The 22646-nt window shown below is 35.0% G+C and overlaps 1 protein-coding gene across 1 annotated transcript in view; it reads left to right on the forward strand.

Moving 5' to 3' along the window:
• The window catches only part of LOC131031080 (probable protein phosphatase 2C 1), a 45908-nt gene extending 25725 nt beyond the window's left edge, over window positions 1-20183 (forward strand). The window contains exon 5 of the mRNA XM_057962109.1: window positions 19347-20183. Coding sequence (XP_057818092.1) covers window positions 19347-19889 — 543 coding nt within the window. The 3' untranslated portion in view covers window positions 19890-20183. The remainder of the gene's footprint in view (window positions 1-19346) is intronic.
• Window positions 20184-22646: the final 2463 nt, after the last annotated feature.

A 22646-nucleotide genomic window follows, 5' to 3' on the forward strand; every position in this document is an offset into this window, starting at 1 on the left:
TATCCTTAAACCCCATTGGGGCCTCCACTCATAGACCCCTCACTAGTTATTGGAATCTCTTGTCACATAATAAACTTGATTACAATGAAGGGTGATAAGGAATTGTAATATAACTCTTGAATGTGTTGACTTAGATATTATTGTAGCATAACTTGCCAAAAATCTATTTAGATGGTGTAACTTCTACATCTGACATGGTTGGTAGAAGTGGCAATGTAACTCCTTGTGGTTCAAATGAAAATGAACCAAATGTTGAATTTGATGCTCTTGATGAAGAGCAATATGAAAATTATTGAATATGGATTGTAATTTTCATTTTGTATTTATATTTGACATGTCACTGAATTATGAATTTAAGTCTTTTTCTTTTTTTACAAATTATAAGGTATTTAAATATTTGTCTATTAGCAATTATGAGTATCATTGTTTTTATAATTTTAATTATAGATAAAATTATATAACCTATGCCCATATCTAGGGGAAAAAAATTTATCAATTTTCCCAAAACTTGAACCTATACCTATCTCCAAACTAGGATTGACAACTTAGCAAAAGGAATAGCAACACATGCTTTTATGGGAACAAAAAAAAAATTTATCATACGATGATGTTATCCTCTTTTATGGTGTATAGTTTTTGATTAAGGGAAAACAAGTTTTGAAGGGACCTGAAACCCTATACAAAACAGGTTTTGGAAGGACTTGAAACCCGAACCTTAAGATAAGCCTGAAAGTCCACCCAATGAAACATAACACAAGTGAGACACGACAAAACCATACAAAAGATGGGGGACAACACAAGAAGGATCCCCAACAAGAACCAACGCGGTGCAAAAACCAAAGACCAACAAGCAACCCCAACCCAACCAGGACGGATCAAGGATTTGATCTACACTTGTGGGATCGAAGGGTCATATCAAAAGGGGTCTGGGACGATTTAGATTTCTTACTTTTAACGATAATCCATCTCTCCTCAACCCTAGCAACAACCCTTTGCCAAGAAGACGGGTCCAGAATAGAGGACCTCCCACCACTAGGAGGAACAAAGGCAACATTTGGAGAGGCAGGGACAACAGAAATCTGAGAATCGGAAGGATCAAACAAAGATCCAGCAGCAATCTGGGAAGCGGGAAGGTCATCCACAAAAGAAGAAGATCCAACATCCTTCAACCGATCAGTCGGGATGCCACCACAAGCATCCACACACACCTGAGGCAAAGCAACACCAAAACCAGGGGCAACAGCCAAAGGTGCAATACCTTCACCCACATCGGCCTGAGGAACCTGAGCAACCACCTGGGAGAAGCTTTTCTTTCGAACAAAGTAGTGTTCAGAAGAGGCACCCTTCCACCAAGAAATAAATCTTTTTTTCTTTTAATCTGACTCACACCGTGCAACAACATGCCCAATTTGGAAGCAATTTCGACATCTGAAGGAGATACCCTCAAAGTTGAGTTGCTAGACCCAAGATCCCAAAGAAGAGTCAATCTTTATCTCAACTGGGAGCCCGTTAGAAACATCAGTGTCAACCAAAATTTAAGCATAAGTAGAATGATATATATAGTAAGAATCCTTATCAATCATTAGGAAGTTGCCTAAAGCCTCCCCAACTTCCTCTAGTAGAGAGTTTGTCCATAGATGAAGGGGAAGGTTAGGGAGCCTAACCCAAATAGGAATCTTATTAAATGAATTAGTAGATGGGTTAAAATGCGAGAACCAGGGTTTAACCATCAAAACAAATTTATCCTCCCAGCTTAAAGGATTGTTACATAAAATTTTTGATCTATCCTCTACCTGTTCAAATTTAGCAATGAAAACCCTTGGCAAAAGGATAAATGTTTACTCTACCCTTTAAGATCGGTTCCTAGCTTTGGTAAATCCAAGTGTGCAGTTGAGGAAGGCCTGGCCAAAAGCCCCAAAACCTACAAATCAGTCCATGAGATTCAAACACAAAGGAGTTGTGGATGATCTCCCTTTCAATGTCAACAGACACCCTAAAAGCCAAGGGGTTGCACACGGGAACAACTCCAGGTACCAAGCCACAGGCAGCCTGATCTGCAACAGAAGGGCGTCGAAACCTCAATGACAGACACCGAAACACCACTGTCCACAACATTATTGGCAGGAGCATCAACCTTCGGCCCACCAAACACAACAGACAGAGGAAACCCGCCCGCCAGAGAAACAAGGTCAGTAGGCGTTGACCCAAAAGCATCATGCACCTGAAGGGAGGGGGGTGAAGGAGTCGTGGAAAGAGTAGGAGATATTTGGGCGGGAGCTGGAGCGTTCAAAATTCACTTTTATGGTGTATAGTTGTAGTGTAAAAACAACAAAATACCAGATCATATACTAGTAGTAGTAAAATTATCAGATTGCACAACAACAACAAACTTATTAGATTGTATGGTGAGATTTTGTGGTAGAAAGACGATTGCTAATATTAGAATGCCTAGTTGTTCTTGTAGACCATATGGTAGAGGCAAACAACCCTAGGTGTTGCACAAGAATTATTGGGTGAATAAAGGAAGATACTCATACAATAAAAGAAACATATGGGCATACAACACAAGAAGCAGCATGAAACCTAGTCCATACAATAGACTTAAAGTGTCATGAATCATTTTTGGATTGTATAGTGAAATAAATATTAATATTATTCCATATAGTGGAAAAACAATTATTTTTCTTCTTTTCTACCCATTATAAGCCACTCTTGCTTTATTTTTATTTTGTCTTTGTGGAACCCACATTGTATGTTGCTTTGTGACTTAATTAATTTGCCTTGTATTTCTCAATTTGACTTCATTATTGTGTTGTCTTGCACCCACACCCAATTTTTGCCTTGCCAAAAGGGGACCCTCTTTTCTTTCTTTTTTGCTTTTCTCCTTTTTCTTTTTCCTTTGTTTGCCTTTTTCCTGTATTTTTCCTTCCCTATTGTTTGTTGTCAAACTATCAAATTTTTGCATCCTAGTATGATAATAAAGGATCTCTCGATGCTTAGATTCTCAATAAATGATTTATGCTAAGAAGACACCTAATCGGACCTTTAGAGTTTCACATACTAGCATACCTAAAGACAAGCCCTAAATTCTTTGATGCTTGATGCGAGATGTGTCTTATCATTCCACCTACTGTTGACATTACATTTAATTTCCCCACACACATTAATGGCATTCCAGGGAATTTTATTTTCATTTTTCTTAGTTTACAAGTCATTTTTTTTCGTGTGGTTTAGCTTTCATGCATCCTTGCAACCCCTCTTAAGTTGTGAAGCTATCAATTGGGTCATTTGAGATAACAATTATGTTTGAAGTGCTTGCTATTTAAGTGGTTGCTCTAATTGTTCAAGTGTTAGCGTTGAGTTTGTTGCCTATGCCTATTTGTGGGTCATTTGTGCGTTCATTTCCTTCCTTGTGTCATTTCTAGGTAGGATTTCAACCCTAGCTTGTGTTTTAATGGCCTTTTGTCTTGTTTCTAGCTACCTTTTTGGTGTTTTTATTTTTCTTCATTCACCTTTTGTTTTGGTTTGTTTCCACTTTTCTATTTTGGTGTGTTTGTCTTTATTGTCATTTGGCTTGGTTTTTCAATCATTTTGTTTTTGTGTTTGAGCTTCTATGCATCCTTGCAACACCTCTCGAGCTATGAAAATGTCGATTGGGTCATTTGAGATAATGGGTGCATTCAAAGTGCTTTCTATTTGCATAGTTGTACTGGTTATTCAAGTCTCAATGTTGAGTTTGTTGTTTATGCATGTTTGTGGTTCATTTGTGTGTTCATGTCCTACCTAACATACGTCATTTCCAAGTATTCCACATAGGTTTTCAACCTTGCCTTGTGTTTTAAAAGTGTACTGCCTTGTTGTCTACCTTTTTAATGTTTTTGTTTTCTTCATTCACCATTTGTTTCTTTTTTTTTCTTTTCCTTATTGGTGTGTTTTCCTTTGGATTCGATGTGGCTCTTTCCTTTCCGACATTTTGATTTTGTTTGTTGTGTCTTTCTTTTCTTTCATTGGCCTCTGTTGAATCCATTTTAACTATGGCACAACGATTGAGGTTGTTTGTGATGTCATCATTACTTCTCATTAGATCATAAAACCATTTAATGATTCCATGCTAGTTTTGGTATAAGGTTGAGTTCCTTATCGATCCCTAATCTTTGATGTTTTATAAAAAGTTCTAAGTCTTTTAGCTCTTGGTGATCAAGCTTCCCTCATATGGTCTACTAGTTTTGGCATAAGATTGGCAATATCATTGATCCCCAATCCTTGATGAATTTTGGTCTTACCTAGTATAATTTTGGGATCTTCATTTGATAGTTTGCCACCTTCAAATATGGTATAAAGGTATACCTAACATTTGATCTTTGATGATTTCTTTACTTAGACATATATGAAATGAAAGCATCAAATATTTTTGTGACAACTAACATTCTAGGAATTGAGTATGAAGTATTCCCAATCTACAAGTTTTGAACTCTCACAATCAAGGTTCCTTTATTTGAGCTAACCTTTTTTATGATGTCTTTATCCTTTGGGAGATCAAGTCATCGGGTTTTCTCTTGATAACTTATCGTTTTGGGTAGATGTTATGGGGTGCGCCAACCTTTGACCATCGATTTTGGATTTCCCTCATCTTCATTTAGGTCACACTTTCAAGTTTCCTCTTGTTTGTTTGATCATGCTAACATCAACATTTTTCTTGTGTCATCATGGCATCATCCCTTGAAGACATGCTGATGACATCTCCTTTCAAGGTTTCACTAGTTGATATATTTGGTATGAGGTAGGTAGGACCGACCCTGATCCTTAACACTTTATACTATCCAATTGATATGAGATCAGCATATAGGGGACCGTTGTGTTAGTAAGGCTAGTTAGCATGAAGTGGGCAGTATTATCAAAGCCCAATTCCAACATAAATGCTATCAACTTTACATGAGATTGATGCATTGAGTCATCTTGAATTTGTTTACTTTTTGGTTAGGTGTTAGAGGATTCTTCTAATCCTTCATTCCTAGTAAAGTAAAGCATATTTTTGGTATTAGATATGATTGACTCCTACAACCCAATAAATGAAGTAACATTGAAAGTGTGGTTGAATTCATGGAAGAAACTTATCATAAAACGCTTCTAAAATTATAAGATGCTTTCTAATTATGATGTTTATGTGTATTTTTGCAGAATTGTGCAAGGAGACCCAACCAACAAGATGAAGTATGAGTTCAAGGAGTACAATCCCCCCTTCAAAGATGTTCTCACCTTACAATGAGATTGGAGGCACAAACTTAGACCATGTGAGCATTGTGAAGTTCTTGTAGAGGGTTCATAGGGATAGAGTTAAAACAATTTTGGCACAATGTCTAGGAAGTTCATGATTGGTTCAAGCAATATATTTGCTTAATTTTAGTATAATCTCCTAAGCTAGTGCTAACCTGTATTCAACATTACGATAAAAAAGGCAAAGGAAAATCTTTGGCCCATTAGGTGAAAGTGTTGGAATTCCAAAAATGATAGAAAGAGTATTTTTCCTTCCAATACATGCAAAATATGAAGTTGTTGGCATGAAGAAGGCTTTAAACTACAATGAGAACCAAAAGATACAAGCATTGGGTTCATCACTAACTACCTCCTCATTGTACCTAGGAAAGTTGCATTAAAAATGGCAAAGAGATAGGAGTGAATTCAAGGAATATGTGAAGAATCTCATCACACTCCTCAATAGGGTGTATGTTTATCCTCATGCCAAAGAGTTTCATCCATGGATGTGCTACTTCATCCTAAAGATAGCAAATCGGAAACAGATTGACTTGGAAACCATCATCATGATAATATGCACAACCAACTGGTTCAAATGTTGGATAATACTAAGTTCTTCATGACTTCATATCTAGTGTACTTGTTGGCTTACTAAGCCAACTTTCTAGGGTTAAAAATAGATGGCTCCCTCCAACAGGGAGAAACCAGAGTATACCATCATTATCCCCAACTAGAATTAAAGGAGATTCAAAAGACTTATTGTATAGTTAATGATGCCTTCATTTTTTCAATCATAAGAGAGTTGGAAAATGATTTTGCTAAGACATTGTCTCTAGAAGAAACTATTGAGCTAATAAATTAGGGGAATTAGTATATCCAATTCAATACCTTCACATATATTAGAGTTGCAGGCTTCCATGGGACACCATACAAATTGCCCAATGGCAAGTTGATCTTGCTACAACTCTATAGTCAAGTTACAAAGGATCATAAATTGGTGGCTAGTAAACATAAGTCCACATGGATGTATTATTGTGTCAATATGTAGTGTGCCAAGACTACAGAGGTAAAGATGGCTCCTCTAGTCGTGGACTTGCTTGGAGATATAAGAGAGAAATTTGATCTCATTGGAAAGATCAATGCAACAATAGGGGCATACTTTAAACATGAACACACTCTAGAAGACCACTAGGCTAACTACCCAAATGAGCATGAAGTAAGGATCAAATATTATTCCAAGTTGAATTTAGACATAATGAGAGCATGTAACTTGGGTAAAATACCCAAAAGAGTTGGAGGGTGATAGGAAAGTTTCGCATCCTAAGTACAACACAAAAAATAAGATATTGACTAACCAATAGATGTAGAGGATTGATCATTCCTAGAGGATTTCTCAATTGACAATAGAGTCATCAATGTTGTAGTTGGATCAATATGGTAGCTAGAAAATCCATATCCAACAAGTTGGTCAATGTTCAAATACAACTACAAGAGAAATTGAGCATAAAATAAAAATTAGGCCTGCAATAACAAATAGGGAAATGGGAGAGAATAGAATCATTGTAGATACTAGTGACAGTGAGGATGAAGAAGATAACATCCCACTTATCTAAAGGAGTACAACTCCTATCAAATCGCCTTCTCCATCTCCTACAAGGGAATTTATTGTTCCTTCACCACCTCATTGTCCACCTCCTCAACTTTCTCCTCTACCATCTCCTACAAAGGAATCTCTCAATCCCTCCCCACCTCACGGTTATCCATCTCATAACTCACCAACCAAACCACCTTATCTTGTTCAGAATCCTTCACTTCCTCCATATCTGTCATATTTTCCTAGCCCACCTCATCAAATCCATGTTCCTTCGACACCTTATTCTCCTCCATATACATCAACACCTTCACCTCCTCTATCTGAACATGCGAATCAACTTGAGGGTGAGGATGAAAAAATAAACAACTTTCTAAAAGAGGTAGTAATAGAAAAAAATTAGTCTTATTGAAGAAGTAGTTATTTCACTAGAGAGGCAAATTGAGAACTCTCCTAGGTCTATTAATATTGAAATTGTGTCTCATCCTCATACTCTACAAGTTATAACTTTCAATCTTCTAATATGGCTTAATCATATTGTGTAGAAGAGGTAGACGACCTATGTTCAGGAGGAAGAAGATTTTTCCTCATTAGAAAAATTATTTAAAGTCCAATCTAATAAGAAGAGAGCAAGGAGTCTCTCCACAATTATAGTGGATGAACAAGGTGCAAGAGTGGCTCAGATAACCACTACCACAGTAAACAAGCTAGAGGCACAAATGACAATTGGAGGCTATATAATATAGTAAATAAACTTGGCATCCCTAACCAAAGAGGAAAATAAGTATTGTGTCCACAATATTCGAGTTGATGAAGAAAGATGAAAAAATAAAAGAGTTCAAAGCTCAAGTGATATAGCTAACTTCATACAATAATCGCCTAGTTGGATCCATTATTTTGGTTGCACTTGCTCCTATATTCTTGAACAAGGATGCTCGACATCCAAATCCAGAAGAAATCCTCTTTGCCAATTCAAAATAGAAAGAAGAATTTGAGTCTTTAGGGAGTAAGGTCATCAAAGAAGCATTAAGAGCCTATCACAACATTAGTGATGAGGCAAGTTTGGCCATGAAGATGAAAGCAGAAATTTGATGAAGATATCTTGATGTGGGATGAATACATCTCAATTTGTAAAGAATTAGAGCCACTCCTTCCATTGAGTTGACCAAATTAGGGATTTTTGACAAAGAAGACCAACAATTGAGGCCAACCAACTTAGAATAAAGACACTCAAGAAGTTTAAAGCTAAATTCAATAATAGTAAAGAATCAATCGACAAGGAAATGGCTCAAATAGAGAAATTCACCAAGGATCTCCCTTGCACTTTTTGGGGAAATTCTTAATCGATTCATCCAACAATAAGGATAATAAAGGATTTCAGCAACTCCCTTTATCAACATATATCAAAAGAAATTATTAACAGGATAATGAAGACTAAGGTTGTAATATGGAGGTTTCATGAGGACCTCATTAACTTGGAGAGCTACACGACAAGATCAAGCAATCAACTTTCTCTCAAATAATAAAGCTCAAGTATCATAAGGACCTAATGTAAATGATGTAAATAAAGCTATTACTTTTAACTTAGAGCACTACTCAGGCCCAACATGACACTTTGGCTATTAGGATATTCTTTTAATTATTTTATTTATTATTCTTTTCAATAAGTGTAATAAATCAACTAAAGCAAATTGATAAGTTGCAAAAGTGGCATTGAGAAGCCAACTTTAGTTGTAACTAGTAGTCTTCTAAATTTAGATCCAGTTGCTAGAATTAGGGTTTCAGTTAACTATTTTCAATTCCAAGGATTTTAAGCACCCAAGGTTGCTATTTATTGCCTCCTTGTAATTTTTTTTAGAGAATTAGACATCTTGTATTATACCAAACTTATACAATTTCAATGTGGGAATTCTATTGAATTTTGTAATTTTGAAAATCAATGAAAGGATCATGTATGTTGTTTTCAAGTGATGTTTTGGTCTTGGTAAATGATGTGCTTTACTTTTTTTTTTTTATAAATTGAATAATCTTGTGAGTTCTATGTTTGATTGTGCTTTTCATAAAATTGTCTTAGATTATGCATGAAATATGGCAATTGATTGCATGCAACTTGAAAAATCTTACATTACATTTCCCTTGGATGCTTGCACGAATTTTGTGTATGTTTATGTGAAATACTAATTGTTACAATATTAGTTTTCTAATTTCATCTAACCATTCAGATCTAATAAATGAAGTGATGCTTGTCATTATTTGTTTATTATTAAATTTTATTTCTTCCAATTCTCATCATCTTTTGACCTTTTTATTGCAAATTAATTTAGGATGGATCTAGATCTAAGTTAGGTGTTAGAGCTTGTTAGATCTAGTTCATCTTGTCAACAGAACGTGAGAAAATACTATCATGTCTTTGTTTTAAAAGATTGAATCCTTTCTTTTTGAGTAGATCTAAATCATTTTATTGTTTATCTTTGTCCAAACTTGATCCTACCAACAAATACCCCCTTATTAACAATTCGCAAAGACCATTTATCTATCTAATGTAGTCAAGCCCTGCCTATAAAGGAACCTTGGAGCAAGATGGTCCACTTTTCAAGAGAAGTAGAGTGATGTATCATTCTACTTAAAGTTAGTTGTGCTAAAACCCCCATCAACAATTATTATGTTGTCTTTGTTGATTTATGCAATGCAAGTATGGCCCCTTATAACATTCATTAGCACAAAAGGTATTAATTTGCCTACATAATAGTCTATGTTCTTCAGTTTTGTTTCTAATAGTTCCATTAGGCCCACATAAGTTTACCATATTGATAGCTTATTGCCTTTGATGATAAACTTTCAACTTCGACCATGCACACCGTCCTTTGCAAATATGTATGAAGTTTTTTTGAATCGCGTGGACTAGTCTCTATAATTTCAAGGGGTTCCTTAATGTGCTTCTTGTCATCTCCTCAAACTTGTCCATCTTCATTAAGCACTACGGCTTCAATAAATTTGTAGTTAGGTAAAAACACTTAATATTCCTCCATTTGCTAGTGGGAGACCATTAAGGGAGCTTGTTTCATCTTTAGAACATGAACGGAGGTTCAATATACCTTTGGTATTTGATTCCATGGAGACTTTATTATAAATAGATAGTATATTCATTTTCTAGTTCTGGTTAGCTTTGGCTACTAAAATCAACCCTAACCAGAAGATTATCTTTTACCCCATGATTGCTCCTAGCACTTATATTCATTATTGGTCCTATTTGGGCTTTCACCATAATTGAAATGGTATTTTATGATTAGGTTTGTGGCTATGTGTGTGTCTAAATTTGACTTCTTGAATGATGTCAAAAGCTTGATAACTAAAGATCCCAAATCCCTAAATTTTCATGCCCGTGTGTTAGTTTGATGGGATTTTATAAGTGAATTACTCCCCTTCCCACCTACACAGTCATCTTCGTTTGTTGGACCCTTCATTTCCTTGGTGACTTTGCATGGGTCTCTGAAGGTATGGAAAGTTTTTGTTTCATGTTGGGCAAGTGTTTGACTATCCTTGTTTCTAACAAGTCAAAACTTGCGATGATGGCTCAATATGAGTATATGTTGGAGTTTCAAGATGTTCCATACTCTCGTTCCAAGTTCGACATTCGAGGCAAGTCTAACCATGAATGGAAAGCCACCAAAGAAATATGGAGGTGCAAGTGTTAGTAAATACCTCATGAAATGATGCACTTGTGCTCATTGAGGCCCAATGAAGAGTCTTACTCATGTTTGGCAAGCCAACAAACAAATAAAACTACCCTATGCTCAAAATCCATGGGATTGTATACGTCCCTCTAATGGCAAGCCAACAAACAAATAAAACTACCCTATGCTCAAAATCCATGGGATTGTATACGTCCCTCTAAAAGCCCAAGAAATGTAAGGAGCTCGAAATGCTATTAGAGGAAAACCATAGTACCTATCAAAGGTGAGTATTAATGCATAATGAAGCTTGATAAAGTAAATGACAAGTAAAGTTGTAAAGGTCAGTTGGAGCTCTATAATTTTAATTGTGACATTACAGGTGCCAAATGAGGGAAATGGCTATCCAACAAACATAATGGCCCGGATGTATCAATTTTTTTTCATTTATTAAATAAATTAAAATTCCCAAGATAGTTGTTTTGCGATTTTTAATTTAAGTAATAAATGACAATAATTTCACATCAGGTCACTTTGTCTATTGCATAGCCATTTCCCCAAATGAGAATGATGCAACCCTTATCCACCTACCCTATTGTATTGCCATGAATACAAGGGCAATCTCCTAACTACCCCATCGTACCCTACTCCATCTAGTGCATCCTTGTGGAGGACTTTGGATGCGAGGTGCTATTAATTTTTTATTTGTTGTGTGCCATAGTATTGTGATTAAGGTTGATGCCCTCTAACTATTAAAGAGGAATTGTTTATCATTTTAGCAAAACGGGTTGGTTCTTCTATGATAATCCTAGACTTTGCATGTGTAGGGCTTTTCTATGACTATAATTATGTTATGTCCAATTGTAGAAACAGGGCAAGGCTTTGAAACATCTAAAGGAAAAATTGTATTTGGTTTTATGGAAGGAATGTCTCTAGATCTATTTATATATCTTTAGGGGAATGCTAACTTCTTATTAAGGTTATCTTTGGTTACAATTACTAACACGAATGTATTGAGCATTTGATAATGTGACAAAATTTTAAAATATTTCAAGCATTGTAATAATCATTTGTTCTCTTCATGTGGATTTATGCAATTCATTTTTGGATTATTAAGTATGCTTTATGTATAATGCCTATAATGTGATGAAAAAAATGCCTAGATTGGTCCTTTGATGTTTCCATTCATTACTTTCCTTTTTGTTGTCTTTGACTTTGTGGCCTAATTGGGTTGGCATAGTTCTTGGATCTATTTGACCACTTTTACACCTTCAAAACAAATCAAAACCATTAATTAGTAGTATAGGAATAAACTCAATACTATGCATTTATGATCTTGTATTTTGAACAAGGAATCAATTTTAAGGGAGCCTTAAATGAACTTATTTCAAGTGGTTCATGCATGTACAACCAAATCAGCTATATAGAGGTATTTGGATAGTTAATTGGTCTTGGCTAAATGAGAATCTTTGGAGTCAAGACAATAGATTGAGTTTAGCTACACCATTTTTAGTTGTCCATTTTGTTTATCAAACCCCTAAGAACAACCTTCTAAGTCTAAGGTAAGCTCAAAGAGTAGGAGAGGAAACCCGCTCTTGTAGAGTTTACCTTCAACCCTCCATGATCTACAAATGAGCACATTTCAATTTCAACATAAGGAGCATTAGATAAATCAACTGATCTCTTGATATTGATGGTTCGATTACCAATTACTTATTATTCCCACTTCTAAATCCTAGATGGGTGGTAGTATGCATTGTCTCATCCCTCTTAAGATATATAATATTAGCTATAGCATACCTAAGTTCAAGAATACTTTGCAATAAGTTCATTACTTTAATTGGTATGATGGCTTGATGGACTTGACTTGCAATAAATTAATTTGATTCCAGTTGATTTGTTGCCACACCTACATGCATATTTGAGTGATGATGTTCATTATCCACATCATCTCTTACTTCATAGTTATTTTGTTTTTTGTATGTGGGTTCACATATACAACCTTCTTTGCTTGGGCTTGAGTAACAACCAATACCTTTTTGTTTCACTCTGCATTAATCGTAGTAATACTCACCACCTTTTACTTTGAACATCCAACATCATCATGGCTTTTGGGTCCACACCATTTACAAAGTAGTTTCATTCTACCTTGAATTCTTCAATAATCCCTTGAAAAATGATTGCATTCATTGCACTCTTGACATTGTATGATAGGCCTGCATATGCAGTCATATTGTATCGACTCCTACCTCCCCTGCTACTATTATTGAGTTTGTTATTATTACTTCTTGGATTCTGATAGTCTCTAGGAGATGCATTCTTTTTTTTTTGCAACTTTGGCGGTGTGTTGGGTAGAGAAGACTAATTTCCTTGTGTAGAGAGTACTTGTGTACTCTTGCTTTTAAAATCATATAGGTATTCCTTTGTTGAATGGCCCATTATTTGACAAATATCACAAAACGTCTTTTTAAAGCAAATGTTCTTGGTTCAAGGTTCTCTACTTTACAATCCATGCACCATAAATCTTTAGGATACTTGTTGGATTCTTTGTTTTCTTTTAATTACTTCATTATATAGAGCATATATCCTTGTAATGCTTGCATTGATCCCCATTTGCTATAATTGCTAGCATCCAAATTTTCTTCATCAAATTTTCTTTTCAAGCATGAAGATATCTTGTCCTTTCTGTGGCTTTGTTGTGCACTTCTGGTAATGATGAAAATGGCTCTATTTTCATTTCCTTTCACAATGAAGGAATAAGACCCTTGATGAACCATCTTTTCTTCAATCTACCATCGGTCAGTTCTTTCTTCAATTTGATCCTTCATTTGCAAACTCTCATTTTCTATGTTTCCCTTGCCAAGTGTTGTAAATTTTGGCAATGATTTCATTCTCATCCTAGACCAATCTAAATTCTTCTTCAATTGCCTTCCATAATTTCTTCCATGTATTATGATTGATTGTTTAAATCTCTATTTACTATTCAATTTCCACTCCTCTAAGGTTTGTTGGAAATGATCATTCTACCCATTTATTCTCCAAATTGTTTCACAAGTTTTGTAGTGTCTCATTGGAACTTCAAATCCATCTTCTATGCACTTAGGTAGCTTTTGCTTCTCTATACTTAGGCTCGCTAGTGGAATCACCATGGTTTGTTCTTATGCAAATTTAGCAACTCAAACATTGTCCTATGCAAGCTTTGATTAGGATATATAAGTGCTCTTAGCACTCCTAGACATGTGAGAATCCTTGACTCTTTTGGAAACTTCAGTATTATTGCCCTTAGGTTTTCTTTTCTCCACTCCAATTCTTTGCCCAAAGCTTTTTCTTAGTTTCCTTTTTAAATCAACTCTTCAATGCCTTGAACATTACTTTCATGTGCTTCCCTCTCTTTGTTTGTGAAGAAGTCCTCAAACTCCATCTTAAGGTGATGACTTTACTTGAAAAGGCTTTGTCGGTTCCTCAAACCATACTTCTATGAGATCCACATGCACTTCTTCCGCAAAGAAAAAATGTTTAGTAATCTCTACCCACTCTTCCTCCATACATTGTTCATAGTTAGTTGAATGTTAAGATGTTTGCGACCTAACTACATCTCCAACTTCTGCTTTGGCTTTCACTTCAGAATAATAAATTTTTGGATCCAATTGCTTCTCATTGCTGCCTCCTCCATTCTTGTTGTTCCACCAATCAAAGGTGTTGTCTGACTTAACAGTCTGCCCTTTGACTATACTCTTTTGTCTCTCATGTTTGTTCGGGCATAATGACATTAATTTTGTTGTTTAGTGTAGTTATCAATAGTTTGTTCGGGCATAATGACATAAATTTTGTTGTTTAGTGTAGTTATCGATAGTTTGTTCGGGCATAATGACATTAATTTTGTTATTTAGTGTAGTTATCAATAGTGCTGACCAACGCTAGTTATTTTTTAATTTGACTTGAACTTTGTGTAAGCAATGATACCGATGTTAACTGTTATCTAGCTTAAGTATTAATTTCATACAATAATAGAAACTAGCCAAATAGAGTAACAAAATATAACACAATAGAAGCATTATTCAAAAGAGTTAGTGTGCATACATGTAGATTAGGGAAATCCAAACCAAAATCGGATACATTCCTTGTCTATGACTATTTGACAAAAAAAAAGCCAACAGTTATCAATTTTAAACAAGCCATTGGGAACTACTACAACTAAACTAGAGCCATCAAACTAAATAACAAGTAGAAGAAATTCAGCTGGCAGAGATTAGTTCTGATTGTAGCACTTCTTGAAAAATTGGATCAAATAGTTGATGTAAGAGTTATATGCACCAAAAATCAAGAAATTCTTCTTGACTAGATCATCAACGCAGGTCAAGTACCTTCTCAAGGAAAACGATTCATTGAAGCAAGATGCAGACAATTTTGCACATCTACTGCACCTTGCTGTGATGGGCACTGTTTTTTACGAAGGGGTAATTTGATCGAGGAAAATCTATAACTTTGATCAGCTTACAAAACCATTGTGTTACTTCATGCCATATGCTATTTGGTCACTAGCTTTAGTACTCTTCTAGAACACATGGTCGTACCACATAGCTCTATCTCATTTTTATTTATGTTGCAGACCTCCAACAGTGTCATCCCTATTTGTGCACCAGTTATTCGATGTTTCAAAAAAGTGAGAAAATAGAAAACACAAATTGAGAGATTGCATGTAGTTATGCTTCTTACAGCTTCCAAGACATCCCTTCCTCTTCCGTTCTTGTATATTAATTTATTACAACTATTCTTTGATAGATTGATTGTAGATTACACACAGAATACATAGATTGACATCTTTGGCATGGATCCAAGCTTTCAGATTTTGTACAAAGATATTTGCATAATACAATTTTTCACTTGTAGATTAAACACAGAATACTGTAGATTGCCAGCTAGTGGCATAGATCCAACCTCTCAGATTTAGTACAAAGAATTTGCATAATACAATCTTTCCATTTACAGTTGTTGTATGATGCCTCCTAGTTCTTGAATCGCTCTTGTCATGTGATACTTAATTAACATTTGCACTCTCACTCTTGTATTTGGTTCTGTTCATAACACATTTCCACAATTTTGCTAGGGCTTGCAATATGTAATTTTTTCATGAATACAATTGATTCCCATTAATCTCTTGCACATTGTCATGGCTTCAGAAGAATATTAATACATGAAGATGCATCATATTAGGAAAAGAACATAATCCAAAAAGAAAAGCATAGCTCCGTAATCCTTGGCCTTGATACAAACTTGCCAAAATGTGGCTGATTTAATTAATTTTCTTATAATTGTCCGAATTTTCTTCATACTGTCATTTTCCCAAAAAACATGTCAGTATGTCATTGTACACACAGAGGCAATAGCTCGTTAATTATATCAAAGATTCTATTGAGGTACAGTACTCCTGCTGTGTGATTCCTTTATGCTTTTCTAACCTGTAATACTTCATGATGCTGATGATTGAACTGTCTTGGTCAGAATGATGTCTCTGCTGTGCCATAAATCTGTCCTTTTGATGCAACTAATAGATACTCATTCTGATTTACTGCATTCACAATTATGCAAATAAGGGATGGCAATGTAATTTTCTTGCCATAGAATAACAAATTTTACTCGATCAAATAAAAAATAACTAGCTGCAAAGACCATGGAGTCTGCTAGTATAACATATCATCATTTTGGACATCTTGAATCTCCAATAGACATTTTCCTTGGGTAGATTTGAACCATTTGATGATAAAGCACCTGTAATATTCTTCCTGCAAGGATTTTTGTTATCAATATCACTATATGGCATTATGCTTGCTAATTAGAACAAACTGGCATAATACTATCTAATCTCATCCTTCATACCAAATGAATTTGGTGGGTTAAAATGGCTATCATGTCTGTCTACCATGCCTAACTGATATACACAGACAGTCTCAATATATGGATAGCTTCCTTTCCAATAAGCCTAATGGGTTTTCTAAAAGATATAACTAAAACTGTAGAGCCAGTTGATGTTAATCTTGAACGAGAACAATTTTTCTTTAAGGCTAGTTAATGGATTTCATCATCATGCCTAACTGATTAATACAGGTGTTCTAAATAAATAAATTGCTTTATTTTGGATAAGGCTAACGGGTTTCCTAGAAGATATACCTAAAACAGTAGAGACGGTATGGAGTCGATCTTGAATGAGATCCAATTTTTCTTAAGGCTAATGGGTTTGGTTGTCATGTCTAATCAATTTGTACATGCAGTCTCAATATATGAATTGCTCACTCTTTAATAAGGCTAATGGATTTTCTAGAAGATGAATTAAAACAGTTGAACCTATATGACTCAATCTTGAATGATATCAATTTTTCTTAAGGGTGGAATCCTTATTCAAATGCACAATGAATGAATAATTGTCAAATGGAGGAGTATTAAAGCTCTTTTCTGCAATTTTAAGCAGTTTGCCAAATGGTGTATATATAATAATAATCAAAGAGCATTGACCTCTAATTGAGGGTCTCCCTTTAATAATTTTTCTTCCTACATTCTAGCCATTGTCAGAATGTCACCATCTAACTTTGGTGCCCCAGGCCTCACTGTTGATATCCCAATTTTGATATAGCAGTATTTTTGGAACAATTGGATTAATAACAAAGTCTTTTCTTCTAGGAAGGCCATATTTATTGTCAATGACAACAATATAATACACATCATAACAGTTGATGGTTATAATTTGGTGCAAGGAATCCCCCAGTGCAAATCTGAGGTTACTATCATAAAATCGGCATCTGACTTCTCAGGCAGCTGATCACTCTAAATTATATTTATTAATTTGTCATTGCACTTACTCTCATGATTTTATTTTCACTGTACTTGTTTCTATTTCTCTGATCAATTATTACAATGTTCCAGCAAGACTTACGGAAATTCAACATAAGAATCATACTGTCAATAAACAATTAAATCTCATAATATCTCTCACATGTATGAAATTAACAAGAATTTGAGTCTTGAGGTATTGAAAACATGGGATGCTTCCCCAAGTTCCCAAAACTTCCATGACATCTAGAATGGGGTATTGAGGGCAGGGGACCAATGCGTACATTGGAAATCACAATTGACCTTGTAAATGGATAATTGAAAGGGTAAATTTTTTAATTATCACAATGGAGCTGGTAAATTATCGATCTTTTTACAAGACAGTGGGGAGCACTGCATGGTTGGCTTATTTGCAGATGTTCATCATTTCATTCAATTCAATGGATCACTTAAGAGAATAGCACACATATGTTTATTTTACATTTATGAACAATGTCATAGTAATTGCCCATATTGGGAAGCTGGATGTGGAGTTATCATCAAGTGATCCATGGGTATATCACCCTAGGGGCCACCAGTGATGTCCCCAACATCCTGACATCCCTAGGACTTGGGAACATGGGGGGGCAACCCCAATGGCCTGACATCCCCAGGACTTGGGCACATGGAGGGATCATCCCCATTTTTCAGGACTGCACAACCTGCTCTTTTGGTACATAAAAATAAAAAAGTATTTTAAGGAAAAAAAATATTAAAAACCTAAAGGGGCAAAATTATTGCAAATGCAGCATATTGTAACTTTAGCTGCTTTTAATTTGTTCAAGTCATTTTAATAACCCTCCACATACCACCCCCCTACCGTCCCCAAAGTTTGAGAATTATTTTTCTGTCCCTTGAAACCTCATTCCATACATCCCTTCATCCCCCATCATATGAAACTCGGAGAAACAGTGGAACAACTTTCTGACCACTAATTGAAGTTTGTAGCCTGTTAGGGAAGCATTTTGAAATATAATGTTGTAATGTTTGGAATGTTTTGTACATTTAGAATCACTAGTTTTTGCTTTCTTTGAAATTACCACTTGAATTGTTTCAAATCACTAGTTTTTGTATCTTATTTTGTTTAAATGTTCCATCCTTTGTCTCAAACCAAACATGTAAAGTTGCAAGTTATCATTCTGTACTTGGTGCTTTGCCTTCATTTGAGAAGGTTTTCTTGAGTTTCTTGAAGTGCACGTACGCCAGAATGTCAATGTTTTGTAAATGAAATTTAGAAATCAGAGCCTCCCTTTGAATTCTTAATATGCATAAACTTCAAATTGCCTTGACTGTGCCACATGTTTTTAGATTCTATCAAAAACGGAACCTACTAGCATTTATTATAGAGAGAAAAATTTCACATTTCAAAAGTGTGTCAATTATGAGAAAAATAGTAGTACTTTATAATTATTTATGATCTTGCCACATGTTTGGGTTCTTGTTCAAGGATACATGCGATAAAATGATTACCTTAGATAGCTTCAATAGCAACTAGAAGTTTCTTTCTTTAGGGACTATTCCTTTCTCATGTTCCAAGAGTGCTGTCTATACTTGTTGAGGTAAAAATGCATTAAGAAAATGGTTACGTTTCTTTATTATCAACTACATTATAAAGTATAAACAATAAGAAAATTGTTTTAATAAACGGGCCAAGGAACCATTTTTTGCAGTTAACCCTTGAAGACACAGGAAGACATCATTAAATTAAGTGAATGTCATTGCTCCCCAAATCAAGCCAAATTTGTGTTTTCCTGTAAACTACTTGTGATAATGAATTCTGGTTTGAATGAGATGTTCACCACTCTATGCATCTTGAAAGGAATTTGTTTTAAAGCTTCTTCTAGTATACTGTTGCGGTTTAATCATCAACCTTTCTAATACATTTAGCAATTCTGCAGTTTATTTAGTTTCTTCATTTTGAATAACTATCCAGGTAAAGACTAATGTTTTTATCATATATACTACAGGTTTGGGATGTCTTGAGCAATGAAGAAGTGGTTCAGATTGTCTCATCTGCACCTACTCGATCCTTGGCTGCAAGAATGCTAGTAGAATCAGCCGTTCGTGAATGGAGATTTAAGTATCCAACATCGAAGATGGATGATTGTGCTGTAGTGTGTTTGTATTTAGATTCTAAAGAGGATGACCAGCTAGGACAGGAGAACATATCAACCTCTTCAAATGGTATTGATCAGATGGAGCCCCTTGGCATGGTTGGTAATGGACTGAAAGATGCATTTACTGGGCAGCAAAAAGACCAGATAGAAGAGGAGGGTCCATTGTTGCAGCGTCTTTTTACAATCCGAGCTACTGATGAATCTCAATCTTGCCTTCAATCAATAGTCATATTGGAACCTTCAAAAGAACTAAAAGAGTGCTGTGAAGAAAATGTTTTAGATCCTGTTGAACCTCTTGATGCCATTGATCAGAACTGGTCTGGACTTGAAGGTGTTACAAGAGTTAACTCACTTGTCCGACTTCCCAGATTTCCTGATGAAAAGAGCTTGTAGAACAAAATCAGGCTATTGTTTAATGTTTACCCATAATGCAGTATATTAGTTTGAATCATTTCCTTTGTTTTTATATGATTACTGTAAACCTGTTAAGTGATAACTTGCTAATAAACTTGCTCCATATGCAAGTTTATCTCCTATCATCAGTTTTGTTTAAATGTTTTTTATAACCCACATCGTCAATGCCCTGCTGATTCCTTGAGCGTACATTGTATTTTGCTAAGGACCAACTTGTGTTTCCTCTGTACATTTTCTTTCCACTATTGAAAGGACATTCGTGCTTTTGAATGATAGGCCAAGGAGGGGCAGAATAGAATATATTATTGCATATAAATTGTACATTCCAGAGGAAGATTTACATTCAAATTTATATGCAAGGAAAACAGTTTAACTGAAAATCAATTACAAATGTGTTGAACCCTCATAGCACGTTAACATCTGCCCCTACCCCTTAATGAAAACAAGCAGTATTTTGAAGTGCTCCAACATTTCCTGGCTGAGCACTTGGTGAGAATATTTGTTGGCTGATCTGAAGCTTCTTTATAAAAAGGCTTGTTACTGTGACAGGTCTTAAATTTCTGTGAACTGATCCTATTACCTTGCCAGGGTTCAAATTTTGATACTAAGCTTGTTGCCTTGACAAATCTTAGACTTTGATAATCAACTTGTTGATTTGACAGGTCTTAAATTCCATTGAACTGATCCTGTGACCTATTTAGGGTTCAAATTTTAATACTAAGCCTATTGTCTTGACAGATATCAAATTTTATTATTTTGATAATGAGCAAGTTGCTTTGACAGGTATTAAATTTGTTTGAACTAATCTAGTTACTTTGACAGTGTTCAAATTTTGATATTGAGCCTTTTGCTTTGACAGGTCTCAAATTTTGAAAATGAGTTTGTTGCTTTGACAGGTCTTAATTCTTCACTTGTTTTGTCCATAGTGAATCTGGATTTTAAAATCATGAATGCAGTAATTCTATTTGCAATGCTATAATTTAAAAAAAATGACGAAATGGCCGATATGATAGTCACCAACCATCAATCTTGGACAACTCTGTATTATCAGGCAAAATTAATATTTGAAATGGCATTCATTGGGTGCAATCGATACATTGTAGAGGAACATATACATATCAACTGTCCACCCAACAAACTTTGCAATCAACATGTTACTAGACATCATCAAATGCACAAAATATTAAATGTAATTATCACATCAATCACAAGGTGTCAACAATCTCTGAAGTCTCCATTGGAATTTGACATACACACAAGATTCCCCCTTGGCAGGTGAAAGAGGAAAATGCCAACAACTTGGTCTCCTTGCTGGATAAGTGTAGAGAGTATATATCATACTGAATCAACAAGAGACAACATCTTAATCTCCAGTCTCAAATAATTGGAATACATTAATAAGGGCCAACACCATCATAAATTGCATATCCAATATACTCAACACAATCACACTGCATAGCATAATCATCCCTCGCAGGACACATTCGAATCTCAACAATTGGTCACTTATCAATTATACCAATGGTATCTCAAAAATATCAACGTTTACAATAGTCAATGTAGGCTCAATAAGATCTACATCATCGTTATTATGAGGAATAACTTCACCATTATGAGTAGGCACATTTTAATCATCAAAAATAGATTGAGCTCTCTTACAAGATTCAGTTAACAAATCAACCTTAGATCTCCATTTGAAATGATCTATCCAACCAAAGTTCATATGTTGCATAGACTTTGAAGGTGTATCTAGTAGATAAACAATGTTTGGCAGAATAAGTATGCAAACCACGTGATGTACAAGGGTGTAGATCAAAGTAATTACTAGAAAGATGACCTTGACATCCACAATGGGAACAAATTTGGGCATTATTGGACTTAATACATATAGTTTATGGTTACTTAGATTTTTGAACTACACAAGAATCATCAACAAGTGATGACTCAACAAATTTTATGGGTTTAGAATATTCTGGAACATAAGAGCCAACAAAACACTTGCAGGCAAGATTGCATTTTTTCCCTATTTTTTCTTTAAGATTTGCAAACTCTCACAATTGGTTTGGATGAAGTAACATATTTAAACTCAATGGGTTTATGCTTTTGTGACATCGTTGGCATTTTTGGGCCACAGGTTTACATACAAAATTTTGCCTATGTGACACATAACCTTTCTTCAAAGACAATATGGTATGACATGTTTTCTTTGTTGAAATGCTAGAAGGTACATTTTTCTTTACAACTTTTTGTTATGTGCGCTCCTGTGAACTTTTTATCTCTCATCGTAACAAGATATATTGAGCACAAAGTTGCATAAAGGTGGGCTAAAATTGCTTCCAACATTCAGATATTTGATTAACTTCTTCTAAATTGTCAATCAAATCTGTAAAGATAAAATTCCATCTTCACACAAAGTAGATTGCATGATGCAAGTTCAATCAATAATGCTCAAAAAATCTTTGCAAACCCTAATTTATTCTTATCACACAAAAAAAACTTTGTAACTGCAAATCAACACCTTATGTCTTCTTATCACCCCATAAGTGATCAAAAGATATAAAATAGTGAGAATATTCACAAACAGATCCCTTAAACAAAGGCTTGTATTGTCTAGTTATTTGAAAGATTGATTCTTTTCATACAAGATATAATGATGAGTATGTTGATTTTGGTCTAATAATCTTGTCATTGATGTCAAAAGGATATGTATTGAAGGAAGGGATCAATACCAAGATG

This window comes from Cryptomeria japonica, chromosome 7 (assembly GCF_030272615.1).
Source record: "Cryptomeria japonica chromosome 7, Sugi_1.0, whole genome shotgun sequence".
Taxonomy (NCBI): Eukaryota; Viridiplantae; Streptophyta; class Pinopsida; order Cupressales; family Cupressaceae; genus Cryptomeria; species Cryptomeria japonica.